Here is a 14,986-nt window from a genome sequence, read left to right as displayed (position 1 = left end):
TACTTTCGTCCGCCCAGACTGAGATAAGCAGACTGATCTCACCATCAGATCAATTATTGCCACGAGATGTAGTGCTCTGTTCATTCGGTAGCCATTACGAAAGGAATTGAATTGAATGTTGGTTGTTGTTTGATATATGTTACAAATACCTGTCGAGTGAGGGCGTTTAAGACGTAACTTTTAAAGACAGTATTGGACCAGTGCCGTTTCAGAGGCGTTTTAATGGCCTGTGTATGAATGGCACTATTGAACCACCTTTTCAACAGGTAAGGCATTGTTTGCACATGGAATGCAGTCACTCAGCAACTAAGGAATGCTCCTTTCAAAAGGTGACTGTGCATGATTCAAGGACCAGCTTTCTTCAAAACATTGAAGGAACTGTAGTTAGCATAGTATGCTAATCAACAGGCAAATACATACACCAGTTTGTCATAAAGAAAATTCTCTTTCATTGAGAAGAAAATAGACATCTTATATTTACACATTTCACATTTGTAAAGCATGAATTCTCATATCCTTAAGACTTCTCTTCTTTCATCTCTGTGTAATCTCTTGTAATCTATTAAAATATTCTAAATTTGTTAAATTTTTACAAGTATTTGGGTCAAACTACCTTGCCTCACGCAAAATAAATGTTAATCTCTTGCTCTAGAAAGTTAAAATACAACATCTTGAATGTTATTTTGGTCAACAGTACAGCTCATTAAAAATGAAAGCTATTTACTAACCATCTCTTGTAGTGCTTCCTGAAACATACAGAAAATTTTTGGACATTATTATAAACCTTTTTTGAAAAATATAATCACTGCATGATGTGCAATGAGTTCTCTGAAGCTTGTAACTGGCTATACTTGCATGACCCCTCTGTGACCTGCAACATCCTGGTATTTTCGTTGGCATGTAGCAAGTTTAATTTAAAATTCTACAACATTCAACTGTGCCATCCATTTTTGTTGACTGATTTGTTACTTCACTCCTCACACTGTAATGGTTTAGTCTAATTCTATTGTTTACTATTACAAAGTAGGACATCTACACATGTAAATGGGGAGGGTAGGTTAACTTATCTTATGGTAAAAACTGCAAATTGAGCAGTAATGTTAAATTCAAATGACAAGCTAATTAAAACTCATCATATGAATTTTTTATAGCAAAGTCAGTATATTGCAATCATTGTAATTTCATTGTACCAATGAATTTTCATTTTTATTTAAAATTGCTATATCTCTAATGATTGATGAAAACAATCACATTTACTAATGCTCTCCTATATTCTGAAGCAAATGTTTGGCGGCTTTTTCTCTTTGTTCAATATAAAATCTTTCTTTCTTGTCAAGCTGCTGGTTTAATTTCTCATCAAGCCAGCTGTCCGGTTTTCCTGGTGAGTGAACGGCATGTTTGTATTCAATGAGTTCATCTACTAATGCTTGTTCCTCCTCTGAGATCTCTGGAAGTTCAAATGCCTGGAGAGAGAAATCACGGAAAGATGTCAGTGATATCCAGTAAGGATGGGAGACATAGTGGTGTATGGTTAGTGGGTGAGAGGAGGAGGGAGGGGTTAGGAGCAAGTGAATTTGATCCTGTGTTGAGATCTTGGAAGTTCAAATGCCAGGAGAAAGAAATCATGGAAAGATGATGATAAATAAAGATTTGTGAGAGCACACAAATCTAGTTTGTAAGTCCACAGAGCTAGGCCCCTTGCAGGACGTAGCTGTCCCTAAGCCACTTACACAATACTGACATAGACATCTTGGTATGCGTTATCTATTTACCCATCTTTCTATTGCACATGACACTTGACGTCACCAAGCCTGGTTTCAGGCCCCTTGTCCAGGTTCATACATTCTGGGCCATCCAGACTCTTTTTCGGCATTGCACTTTTTGGTAGTAAGGTTATTATTGCTAGTTTAATTCCCTGTGATTTGTTCATTTGCTTTGCTCCTTTTTCTGTTGCATATTAAATATTCTCTTGACTCTACATCCTGTATAGCGGTGTGCACTTACAAACAGATAGAAACAGAAGAGGTGAAAGTGTGAGGGGGAGGGAGACCGGGGAGGGAGAGGGGAGGCTATGGTTAAGGGGCAAGTCAGTTTGGTAATCCTTGCGATTAGTATAAAGGCAAATCATAAAATTCTCTGACCTATTCCAGTTGGTCCTCTAAACTACTGTTAACGCATTAATTTATCCGGATTATTTCAACTACTTTGCTGACAGATGAAATACGCTATGTGAAATCCTGGTGTAAATGTTAACATTCTATTGTCTTACTTGTAAAACCTGTGAATTTAAATTCAAGTGAAAATATCTCACACAACAAAATTGTGAAATTAAACCCTGGTGACTGAGGAGCAAAGATGAAGAGATAGACAGTAAAGAGGGGTGATAAGAGGGGAGGGAGGGAGGGTGAAGTGTTGATAAGAAATGAATAAAAGGTTAGAATGAGGTATGAAGGATCAATGGAATTCAATACAGGGATGGGTGGGACATATACGGTAAGTCCATCAGGATGTTCAGTAAAATAATTTTTGTAGGAATCTCAGATGCACTACGAAACTTCACTTGTTGAGTGATAGATTGTCACTGGATTATGTACGGGTGTGTGCTTTTTTGTGAAAATTATTGCTACTCTTCAATAGACACCACTTCTTGATCAGATTAAGTTTCAGATTCTGTTGGAAGTAGATGTTGCAGGTTGAAGAACTCACCTCTCTGAGAGCCTTGGCCTTGGCAATTCTCTCAGTCTCCCCAACTTTGACGGCAAATGTATACCTAGCATTGGGTACAGCACTGCTTGGTGGTCTTGCCGAGTGTGGAATGATACCTGTGGTGAGTGGCAAAATGAAATTGCTGACTTTGTATGGAATACATCATATCTGTAATTGTAATACATGGTGATATCAAAGGACAAAGTATCTTATTATAAAATCATACGAAATGAAAAAAAAATATTAACATATCTACATTATTCTACTTTTAAAATCTAGAGACTGCAATCACATTAAAATGTATTACTTTGTGATAAAATGTATTAATTTGTGATAAAATGTATTAATTTGTAATATAATGTATCTGTGTTTTACATGTAGCTTTGATTCATAATTTTTCTTGAGAACACACAGACATAAAACCAAACAGTCTCTTATTCTCTTTCCTGTATGTAATTATTCAAATGTTGCGAGATAAATTTAATAATTTTGATAAAAAAAGCCTGACTTGTGCTGATATGCAGATTTAGTGTAAAAGGTAAAGGGTCATTACCTCTAAATATGGCAACTCTTCCATATTTGGGTTTGACAGCACAGAAAGGTTCAAACTGTTCATTTCCTTCGCCGAGTTTCTTGTACAGCGGATGACTCTCAATTCTGTTGAAGTACGCTGTTTCTCCGTAATTGTTGGCCTGCCAGTCTGGATTCATGTACATCAAGAATGTGTATTCATACTGAAATAACAATAAGAACATTGATGAGAATGAATAAAGTGTCTTTGTATGTTACATTCTACATTACCTTTACTGTTTAACACCTGTTCTTTCATGTAAAACATAACCATTTGATTTGTGATTAGGTCAAGAAAAAGAAATCATTTGTTTTCAATCTTTGACAGTTAGCAAAAGTGAAACACTGTTGTGATATTTTCCTTTCTTTCCTAAAAAAACCTGGTATGATATAACCACAACAGTTGTTTTATACAGATTTCAAAATACTTTCTTGTCCTTTTAAGCATTATATGAGTGTAAAGGTAAGTCAGATTACCACATAATTCATTGAGTCTGTTAAAGTAGAACACGCCTCGGGGACAGATAGTCAGACTTTCAAATTTCTACAATTCTTTTCTGATCTACCACTTGTGGGGGCTCGTTTTAAGCTGTTCACCCCTGATTCCCTGTAAACAGGTCCACACTCACCATTGATAAAAATGGATTTGGGTCAAACCATGGTGGTGAAAGGGTTAAAGCTTTTGGAGAAAGAAAAATGTTCATGGGCTTAGTTTTTCGAAAATCCAAAATTTAATTTTTCCCTCATACATAAAACAGGAATGGCGGCCATTTTGAATTTTAAATATCGCAAAATGTTGGGTAATTTGTTTCGCTAGTTTCAAACTTTGCAAGGTGACCCCAGATTTTTATTGTTGGTTTGGTAAGGGAATGATTGAAAGTTTCATTCAGGAAAGTTTGAGCAAAAGTTTAAGTCTTTCACTTTTGAGGTGCACACTACCTTAATATTTCTAGTATGATGCTGTGAATAGTTTATTATATTAGGATTAGGATTTTCTTGAACACTCTGAATTAACGATGACCAGAAACAATTCTAATTTTCTGGATTCTGATATAGCAGTACGCTGATCAAAATGAAGATGATTCCAATAATTGCATGAAAACTTTTAAAAGACAAATTGAATGGTTTATGCTCTTTTGATTGTCCTAGTTTGTGTAATTTTTTAAGAGACATTATCTTTCATCTCTCTCAGCTTGCTTGGTCCATGCCTGTTAGTTCACTTTTTGCAAAGTTTGAGCACCAACGTCAATTTTTCTCACCTTTATAAAATATACCACAGTCAATTTATCTCAGATTTTTCCAAAAATTTTGATAAAAAACTGTAGCCAATAAAACATGATGTCCATTTGGTCTAAAATTATCAACAAATTTCAGAAAAATTCATAAAAGATTGGTAGAATGTGGCAGTAAAATTTTGGTGGGAAAAATTACAGCACTCAAAAGGTTAAAATACTAAACCTAGGATTCTAAACAATTCACGATGTTCAGCTACTTCAACACATGTACCATATTGAAACTATGTTGAATTTTGAAGTGAACTCTAATGTAAATATACCATCCATGAAGATGAGCATACCCTCCCTAATATGCGTATTACTGAACAATTATTCTATGCATGTGTTTTTGTTTATATCATGATCACATTACTAAGTTTTTGTCTGAAGTCCCCTGAGCACTGCAGTAGCATTGCACGCAGACATATTCATTTTCATTGCGCCACTTACTTCAAAAGCCTCGCAGTCTTCATGGATGCGAGTGTGATCGCCGGCTCTGATAACGTTCAACGACACATCATATGGATACCACCCTTCTTTGCCCCCGCTGACGTGCTTGGCGACTTGAAACACAACATCCCAGACATTACTCTTCACAAATGAATCCAACTGCAAAGAGGGACACCATGATGTACAAAATCAAATTGAAAACAAATCTCAATTGTTTTGATAATTGCATCTGACACCGATACATAAACAGTTGTGTGAGCTACAGCCCAGAATGTGTTACTTAAAATATTTCATTTAATTAGCCTGGAGCAGGATACCCAGGATTGAAAATTCCTTGATGAAATCATAGTCCGGAGGGACGGTGATGAAATCAAGAGATATGTAACCCAGCAACTCGGTTATTTCCTGAGGCATATTATCAATTAATATCTAAACCTGTCTTTGTATTGAAATCATTTTTGGTGATATTTCAAAAACCTTATGAAAAAAGGTAAATTTTCAGCTAACCACAGATAATAGGGTGAGATGTCGGCAACGAATTAGATTAAAATCAGATGTAGAGATATGCTTGATTATCAAATTTTATGGTTTTCACTGTTGCTGTCCTTGCCTTTTACTGGTAACCATAAATACAAAAGATGAAATGTTGACAGAAAATGAGTTGTAAACATTTGATTTTAATCAAATTGGTTGATAATATTACATATGTATATCCTCTCCCTGAAGCTCGGGTTCCTGATATATCATACCCTGAGAGAGGTCTTTGAAAGGCGGAGCCTCTCTTTAAAAGGACGCGATGCTATGGCGGCGTTTATTGTGTAAGTGGACATCAAACAGGCAGCACGCAGGCACACGCTCCAGAAAATGCCACTTTTTATTTTTTCCCGCTGCAAAAATGCAGACAGACTGCCAAGCGGTCAGCGTGAAGCTGCTGCTGACCAAACTTTGTGGTTATATTCAAATTCTAATGCGACTGGAAGACAATTTTGTACGAAATTCGAGCGTTGGTGGTGGGGCATCAATGACTGTGTATAAACTCTGTTTGCAGGATTAGCAAAAGGTGACAAAAGGTTGAGATCATTGTGTAATTAATGTTATAAAAATCAAACATCGTACTGGCCAAGTGTTTGACTGGGAGAACTCCACCAATGCAAGAACCTGGGATTAAAAATTGCGGCTTTAATGAAAACAGTATCTATACTGACAACTTGAAGTTTGGTAAAAAATTGAATAGCTATAGATCTATCCCATAATTCATTACTATACAATAGGTACCCTATAGACACTATTATATTATAGCTTTGTCAATATTTTGTCAATACCAGCGGATTTTGTGACGTCATACCCTCAAATTATTACTGATAATCCAATGACGATTAACGAAAATTGTGGCCAAAGATGTTTTCTACATCTACAACTTTACTATCGTAGCCAAAACTATAAATTAATAGTAATAATGTACCCCCTCCTGGTCCATCAAGGATTCAAATAAAAATAAATTTTGTTTTTGTCCCCTATAGGATAGGAAGGGATTCATTATTGCTTAAAAGTCATGGATGTCATGTCACCTACTGAAAACGCTTTAATCCATGCAACGTTGTCACTGTCTTCTCGGACCTCAGTGTCTGCATCACCAAAGAAGAAATTGTCCTCCACTGATGACAGGTATGCATGGAGGACATCTAGCTGCTCCTTGGTGAATAAATCATCATATATTGCAACAATCCTGCAATTAAGAGTTACAAGCAGATATCTCAAGTCAAAGTCCGTATGGTAGACATTGTGTGCTGGTGGCAGATTACTAGAACATGCTCTAAAACCAAGATGCTGTTTTATACACTTCCCCTTTACAGGATACAGTTCCAGTTTTTTTCTCAATTCCTCTCAGTTACACCATACCATTGTACAAGCTGTATTGATGATGGCAAGGTTACCCTGAGTGGGATACAGTATCCTTGGCAATGGTATGTCCACCACATACTGACCAAATCACATAAAAACCACTGTGTAAATTGAAATATTTTTACTGCTATTTGAACATTGCTTTCATTACTTCTCACTAGAACTAACAAAATTGCTTTCTATGAGCTATGAGCTGCACACTGTCTGCAGTGCTGTATATGAATAGAAAACGGCTATTTTATCGTATCAATTTTTAATTATTTCCTCTGGACATGAATGTAATTACCAAAATTTTAAAGAAAGATTTTCATTGGCATCCACAACTCTGGTGCATTAATCACATAAATTTACTTGCACAAATTCACTTGCACATTTCTCATAAAAGTCTATACATGAAACCAGATCTCGACACACAACTCTCAGTGAATACATAAATGTGACATAACTTGAGTTTGAAAAGATAAAAACAATGAGAAAAGATGAAGCCATTGAGGCTTTAATGCCTGCTGGGATAAATTAATGCACTCTTTTACCCAACTCGGGTCAAAGGCTAAACTGACCTATAATTCAACCTTTGACCCCACTCAGATCAAAGTTTAATGTGACCTTTGAATGTGGTTTTTGAAATCATATGAGCAAGAAAGGTCTGTGCTTGAATGAAAGTACTGCCATTGGTTATTCTGATTTTCATCATTTCAAACATTCTACCTACATTCCATTGGCATCATAAAATTTTCGCTTGACATGCTCATCCATGTTGTATGTGGGTATTTTTCCAGGAACGTTGGGAAAGCTGTCCTTGTTGACCCGTTCTAGTTTCTGTTTCTCTTCCAAAGCATTCTAAGGTAAAGAGAGACAAGATAACAGATGTTAAAAAGTTGAGGGGAACATCAAAGGTTCAATGAAATGGTTACATAACAGTAGAGCTGCTGATATTTTCAGTACTCTTTTGTTTCTCAGATTGCTTTGTTTGGATTGCAGATATCAACAAAATTCTGTCAATGATGGTGACAACTAGCTACTCTGTCGCAAATTGTGACTTTTTCAAACTTTTTTCCCCAAAATTATTGCAGCCCTGTCATTGATGTAGAACACACCTAACAAAGCGCTCAGTCTTTCCATTTATCAATAATTTGCATAAACTGTAAAATTCCAAACATAATTTTTTGACTACAAAATAAACCAGCATGAAATAATGAAAGGTTGCTGTGAAATCATTAATGTTAAACAACTTAGGTAAAAAAGTCTTGCTGACTAAAACAGATCATTACAAGTTATTAGTACCTTTTGTTTGAAATTTGAAGAATTCTAACAGCCTTGATTATCAGTGTCAACACAAAAGCTTTACACATTTAAATGACATTGTAAAGATAACAATGCTTTCAGTAATGAAATTAAATGCTATCAGTATTGAAAGTGAATTTGAGCATTGTATTCCAACTGAATTCTATTTCCATACTGTGATAAAAATGCTGATTATTTAGCACTTGGTTATCGTATCCTGATTTGATGTGTCTAAACAATCTGTCGAAACATGGTTTTTCTGTTGAAACTGTTGCTACAGAATGGTTTCATTTGAAAATGGCAAACAGTTATCAACAGTCTTTTCTCAAAGGTTCATTAATTCTGGACAATAATCTACACACTTGCTGACAATTTTTCGGGTAAATGTATCTTTCTGAAAAATACTGCTGCATTTAAATATTTCAGAATTTAAATATTTAAGTATTTGAAATTTTTTGAATATTATTTTTGAAAATATTTTCAATAAATAGCACAACTACTGGTGTTTGAAACAGCAGGGTAAGATGGCAACAGACGGAATGATGATATTGGTACCATATGTTGTCAAAGACGACAGAGTATGATCAAACAGTGACCTTAAATTATCAGATCATGGGGCTTTTCAGATTTCATTATTATAATAATGTTAATCAGCAGTCGCACAATATGTAATGAGTTACAACAAAGCTGTCAGGAAAATGTATTATACCATATTACTATTAGCAAAACTGAAGGACAACTGGTTCAAGCTGAGCCATTTTAAAATTTACAGCTTTCCTAGGGAGTCATCATTGCATACTTTTTGTAGAAGACCCTCCATGCAAGCCTGATTGTGTTTGTTGATTTCTTGAGTGTCTTCAACAAATATATGCAATCTTAAAAATTATACCATACCATAGCTATAACTGTTGATAATGTTTTTCACTATTTTCATTTAAAAACAAACTTTCCTTTTTTCCCCTATAGCATGTTGACATACAAAGAGGAAGTCTTATTACCAGAATGAGTTGTGAGTAATTTGCAATATTAAATGTTCAGGAATTAATTCTAGTCGTGACTAGAATTAAGTTTCCAACAATGACCTTGGATTTTTTACAGGTTTAGGCTTATTTGATGAGTTAACAGAATTTCAACGTGATTCTATGAGAACAAGAAGATGAATTTTACAAACAATACAAAAATACTAAGAAATACATCAACAGTTTCAGCTAATGGAATTTTCTCCAACATGTCACTGTCTTGTCTTTATTGTAAAAGCCGTTTCTGTTTTTCATTCACCTTATTGAAAACCATCAATGCATCTTCATATCTGCCCGTCAAATGAGTTGCCTTGATGGTGATGATGTACCCTGCCTTGACGTAGTTCATTGATGGTGGATGATAAAGATGGGAGAGACCACCTTTCCAGAAAACAATGCGGCCATGTCTTGGATGTGCCGTCATGACGATAGAGTGAGTCCCATTTCTGTAGGGGGCGTACAGGGACAAATGGCCATAGTCATTTTTCTTGACACGTCTTGTAAGAAACAGTAAGATTTGATAATCATCTGGGTCTCTTGTTTCAAGGGTTATTGAATCAAAGCGTCTTTGGAGATAGCACGTCACTGAGTATGGATACAGTTCACCAGACTTAGTGACATGAGAAATTGACTCGCGTAAAATTTTCCAGACATGAGTGTTTTCAAAAAATTCAGGTGATAAATCGCTCTTCCATGGAATGTTATTCTCCTCTGTGGCAATTTTAATGTCATCTTGGAAATGCCATGATGTGAAGAAATAGCCTTTGATGATCAAATTCTTCAGTGATTCTTCGGGTAGGACATCATCCAAGATGGCTGCCTGGTGACCATCCTCTGATTGGTAGATTTGAGTCAGGTGTTCTGTGACATCATCATTTGTCTCCTGGGCACTCACTGCACTGTAATTATTGAGAAGGAATAGAGCCAGGAGAAAGACACCTAGACCTCCAAAATCATCAGCCATGATCACCAATCTCTTCCATCTTCTGGCAATCTATAACAAATACAGAAAAAAATCTATATAATTTGTTTGTATACAATTTGCATATAATTTGCATATAATTTGTTTGTCATATAAGGTCACAAGTAATTTAATTCTTTTGATTGTTTTGCGTCCACTCAAAATTTTGAAGGGTAACAGATTAAACAATTAATTCTATTTCATTCTTTCTTATTGCTTATCATGAATCATTACTTGCATGTACACGTTGAGACAGAAATGAAAATTCTAATCTTCACCTCTGGCGCGACTCCAACAGCTGAGCCCTATAATAGAAATAAACCACTTCAGCAACAGGTACACCACTTAATTTTGACCGGTTCACTCCATATATGCACTCGCTATCTCTTAAGCTCATATGATGTGAACTGGTTTTAATCTTGTGGTATACTGTTGCTGAGTGTGGTTTATTGCTTAAAAGGACAAGGTCGGCCATTTTTCATGAATTTTGTTCGATACGAGATACTACTTGTATTGTGTGACATGTTGAAAGATACCGAATGAATGGGTGACCATGCATATATTCAACTCCGATTTTAGACACGATACATGAAACCATGGCGAAAATGAATTAATGGTCATGACCATTAATTCATTTTCGCCATGGTTTCATTTATAAATTATTCTGTCTAAAACCAGGGTCAAATATATGCATTGTCACCCATTCATTATCTTTCAACATGTCAAACAATATAATCATTGTGTTCAGTGCATCTTCAGCATGTTGAGTTTAGCGTGCTTTTGTTAAACAATACATGATCGATGAACAGAGGCAACCCCAATTATATGCCTCTGAATACACTAATATCGAGTGCTATATACACGATAAGGCAAAAATAGTAAATTGTGCTGCTCCGATAAAATGGTTTTCAAAAATAGGGTAGGTAGGTCGGCAGGAATTTTTTTCGAAAATATTTTTATTTTTAAATATGCATTTTTCAGGGGTTCAGGGTGGTCAAACACTGGCCACAACATTTCCAGAAATATGTATCATACATAAGAACGTAAAAGACATCCTCGTTAACGGAAAAATCAAATGCCAAGTAACGAACGCCTGATTTTACGGGTTTTTTCCTTTTTTTTGAATTCCATGTTTACGTAGCTCTAAAAAGTTTAGGGTCGGCAGGTAAAAAATAGGGTCAGTCGGGTTATCGAGACAGCACTGTTTTCTTTGTTTGGCCTAAGGCTAAATCACAGTCCCTCCATCCATGGCTAAATTATCAAGTTCTGATCATCGCTTCTGGCTGGTCAAAGTGGACTTAAATACTGGACATACATGCTCAATTCAATATTATTGGATGGTCTGGTATTTCAGTACAGTGTTTTCCTGGCCAACACAGTATTCAACTCCATTGTGCAGTGACTGTGTGTCCCATGGGAGAAGTACTCCTGATATTTTCATAGCAGGTTGTGCTGCCCAAATCGAAAACATCTACCCAAGTAAATTCCAAAAATATTACTCATTATAATATGCTTAGCTGGAATCCGGCAATCTGATTGGCTGGAGCCAGGGTTTATATTCTCAACAAGAAGACCTGCGCGATGCGTAACATTTTTAAGCTCACGCAAATTTCAAACTCAAGCTTGAGAGCTAAACGCACCAAAATGCCAACGAGGGTACGGCTTGAGATTGATTTTGATAGTTGAATTTTAGTGTGGTGCAGCTCGATGAACCCACAAATGAAGACTTTATATAAGCAGTGACGGCGATGTAACAATAGCATAATTTTTTACACATTTTTTGAGCGTTTTTGCAAGTAAAATTCAAGTTCGATGTGTAATGGCGATATCAATACGTTGTGTTACCGCTCTGTATGGAATTAACTGTGCATGTGTGCACGTTCTAAAACCATTCTTTTTTAGAGTTTGTGTTGAAAGCGCCTGAACCCTCGTTCCAAATTCTGTCTTAAATAACGACACTCTTCACTTGTATTTAACTTAAGTAAATTATAATGAGATTATAAACGGTGTGTGCTTGGGTATTTGGTTGCGAATATAAGACCTCTGGGGTGAAAATTAGCATATTTGGGTGAAATAATCACCTCGCTTTCCTTGGTTATTATTTCCCGCCAAATATGCTAATTTTCACCCAAGAGATCTTATATTTGCAACCAAATACCCAAGCACACTGTTTTATAACCTCTAATTGTGTTAGGGATTTGCTTGACAAATTTGGGGAATTTTCACCTTTATTCTGTGGCATATGAAGGTTCTCCCTGGCTTTAGCCAAAGTAAATATCGACATGATTTTGAAACACCGTCACTAATTGGTCAGAACTCCTTATAATATGAAAGAATTTTGCCCAACAGAAAATATACAAACAAAGTGGCTTATCCTGGCTGGTCGACCATGGCCACATGAACTACCAGTGCTAGTTATTAGATAACTGATAATTTTCAGAAGCTGGACCAAAATTTGGTAAGGTGAAAGATATCTTCTTCCACCCAAATTTTGTAGTATTCCCAGAAATGTTTTTCGGATATCAATTGGTTGGCCTAGCTGTGGCCACGTGGGTCCATAGCTGTGGTGGTTACGATGGAATTCATGTCTTTTACAGGGCGGTTTTGACTTTTACTAGCCCGGCCACCATTAAAAGTCGTAAAAGTCAAAACCAGCCCGTAAAAGACAGGAATCCCGTCTGTAACCACCACAGCTATGAACCCATAGCTAGGCTTGGCCAGCAACAATGTAAATTGTAGTAGGCAAATGCTTGCTTTTACCTTAGGGACCGTCTCAGATTGTCGCAGAAGTTCAAGAAACGAAATTTCTTCGTTTAGATCAAAACCCCCTCCCCCCTCCCTCTAAACGAAACTTCAAAAGTGCGAAATGTTCATGTCTGCCTGAGAGTACAATGTTGCATTTTGCTATAGCTACTAAAGACGTATTCCCCTTGCCACATTACAATTAAAGTAAACGATCAGATTTGAGTACTAACAGGCATTTTACCGCATAAAAGTTTCATTTTATTTTACTTTCCCTTTTTGCATCTCTTGTGCTGTTCTTTGTCTTTGTGAACACGCAATTTGTACTTGGTAAGGGCAGTAAATAAGCGAAAAACTTTGACAAGGGGGCCCAGGCATGTTCAATCATATTAAAACGACTATGACCAGGTGCATAACAAGTGAGAATAAAGACATCTAGTGGTTAGAGCAGACGCTTATAAATAGCACATTTTTAAAAAAATGATACTTTTTGTCTTTGTATAATTTGATGAATGAAATGTTTAGGATACAATGTTCCTATCGGTAAATTGTGTTTGGGGCACAAACGAGATGGAATAAGTTACAATTTGTTGGCACAAGTGTGCAGTTTTTCTTTAATTTAAAATAAACACATGAAAACTTGTGATCACAAAATAAAAGTGCGAAAGTGAAGTTCACTAATTGAATGGAGGTCAAACCCCTCCCCCCCTAAACGAATAAATTTCGCTTTTTGAACTACTGCGACAATCTGAGACGGTCCCTTATATCGTTTTGCAAATTTTGACACCATGACTTTTGACCTGGCTCAAAGGTCTTAAAGGTCTAAAATGGGGTCCTAAAATTACGAGATTTGAGGTCTACGTGCGGCAGCACACCCCTTCCACTTCTGTGAGCAATTAATGCCCCCCTCCCGCGGGGGGGGGGTCCTAAAGCATGGGACATTTGTTATCGACCCCTGCTTAACGTTTTTTTCGGAATGAAAAATTGACCTATATTTACGCATTGTTTTCGTGTAAAAGTGACCCATTCGGGCGATATACACACCCGTATACCTTTCATTGGACTTGGAGTACCTCAAGGTCATTTCTGTACGATGTTATTGTGTGCGCTAGCTACTTGACGTGGTGGATGGCAATTAAGTTTTACTGCTCAAGTTTTAACGAGTCAGACATGAATAAACAGGTCAGATATACGAAACTTTCAAACGAACAAGACACGAATTATTAGAGTATAGACAACATTGAAACTTAAGGCACCCAAATGAGTTCGAGCAGAAACTATAATGCCGGTGCAAATCGTAGCTCCTATCTTGAACCACGGTCCCGACGTCCCTCCGTGCTTAGTTGAACCATAAGACCCTCGAGAAAAACATAGATTCTCGAAGGTCTATGGTTGAACTTACTTGCGATGTATTAAACGTGCATGGATTATTGGCGATACTCACCGAGCGAGAGAGCTGTCCCTGGTCTAACGCTATGTTGCAAGCGGACATTTGCCTTAAAATACCCATGGCCTTAGCTCTGCGAGCTATCCAAAGAACAGTGGACACAAAAGGCACATTAATTGGAACTGAAATAGCCGAAAAAATGCAAATAACAAGGGACCGGTCGAAGTTGTGTCGCGTCTAGCGTCTGCAACAAGTCTGTTGACTTCCTTCCTGATTCTCTCATCCGGGTACTTGATACAAGTTTCTGAACTTTTCCGGTTGGCTTGTTTACGTAAGCGAGCTATATCCGGGTCATTCGAGGACCGCTTATTGACAACGGCATGCCGCAACAACAGTAAGATCTCAGGCTATTTGTTTGGGTGCAAAGCCTAGTCAAAACCAGTTTGAACATTTTGAGTTACGTATTGAAAATTCCACGAATGGCAAGATGAGCTTTTAGGAAAACGATGAAAATGTGTATGTAGGCCTACTAAATATATAAGTACATAACCCAGTAACTTTATAAGAAACTTGCCAAGCGAGTAAGTGACGCTTGTAGAATGCCTTGGAAGAAAGAAAAGTAGGAAGGGAGAAATAAACAATGAGGAAAACCAACTTAACAAACACAAAACATAACAAATAAATAAATAAA

At 36.7% G+C, this 14,986-nt stretch overlaps 1 protein-coding gene across 1 annotated transcript; it reads right to left on the bottom strand.

Annotated features, from left to right (window-relative positions):
- Positions 1 to 425: 425 nt before the first annotated feature.
- Positions 426 to 14,591, bottom strand: LOC139137551 (uncharacterized). The gene is made up of 8 exons (XM_070705715.1): positions 14,353 to 14,591; positions 9,465 to 10,199; positions 7,615 to 7,742; positions 6,573 to 6,726; positions 5,001 to 5,159; positions 3,260 to 3,440; positions 2,707 to 2,822; positions 426 to 1,463 (listed from the first exon to the last, which is right to left on the bottom strand). The coding sequence occupies exons 1-8, from the start codon at positions 14,416 to 14,418 to the stop codon at positions 1,257 to 1,259; spliced, it is 1,746 nt and encodes a 581-aa protein (XP_070561816.1). The 5' UTR covers positions 14,419 to 14,591; the 3' UTR covers positions 426 to 1,256.
- Between the last annotated feature and the right edge of the window lie 395 nt (positions 14,592 to 14,986).

The sequence above is a fragment of the Ptychodera flava genome, chromosome 7 (genome assembly GCF_041260155.1).
Source record: "Ptychodera flava strain L36383 chromosome 7, AS_Pfla_20210202, whole genome shotgun sequence".
In the NCBI taxonomy this organism is placed as follows: domain Eukaryota; kingdom Metazoa; phylum Hemichordata; class Enteropneusta; family Ptychoderidae; genus Ptychodera; species Ptychodera flava.
This window is presented reverse-complemented; position numbering and strand designations above follow the sequence as displayed.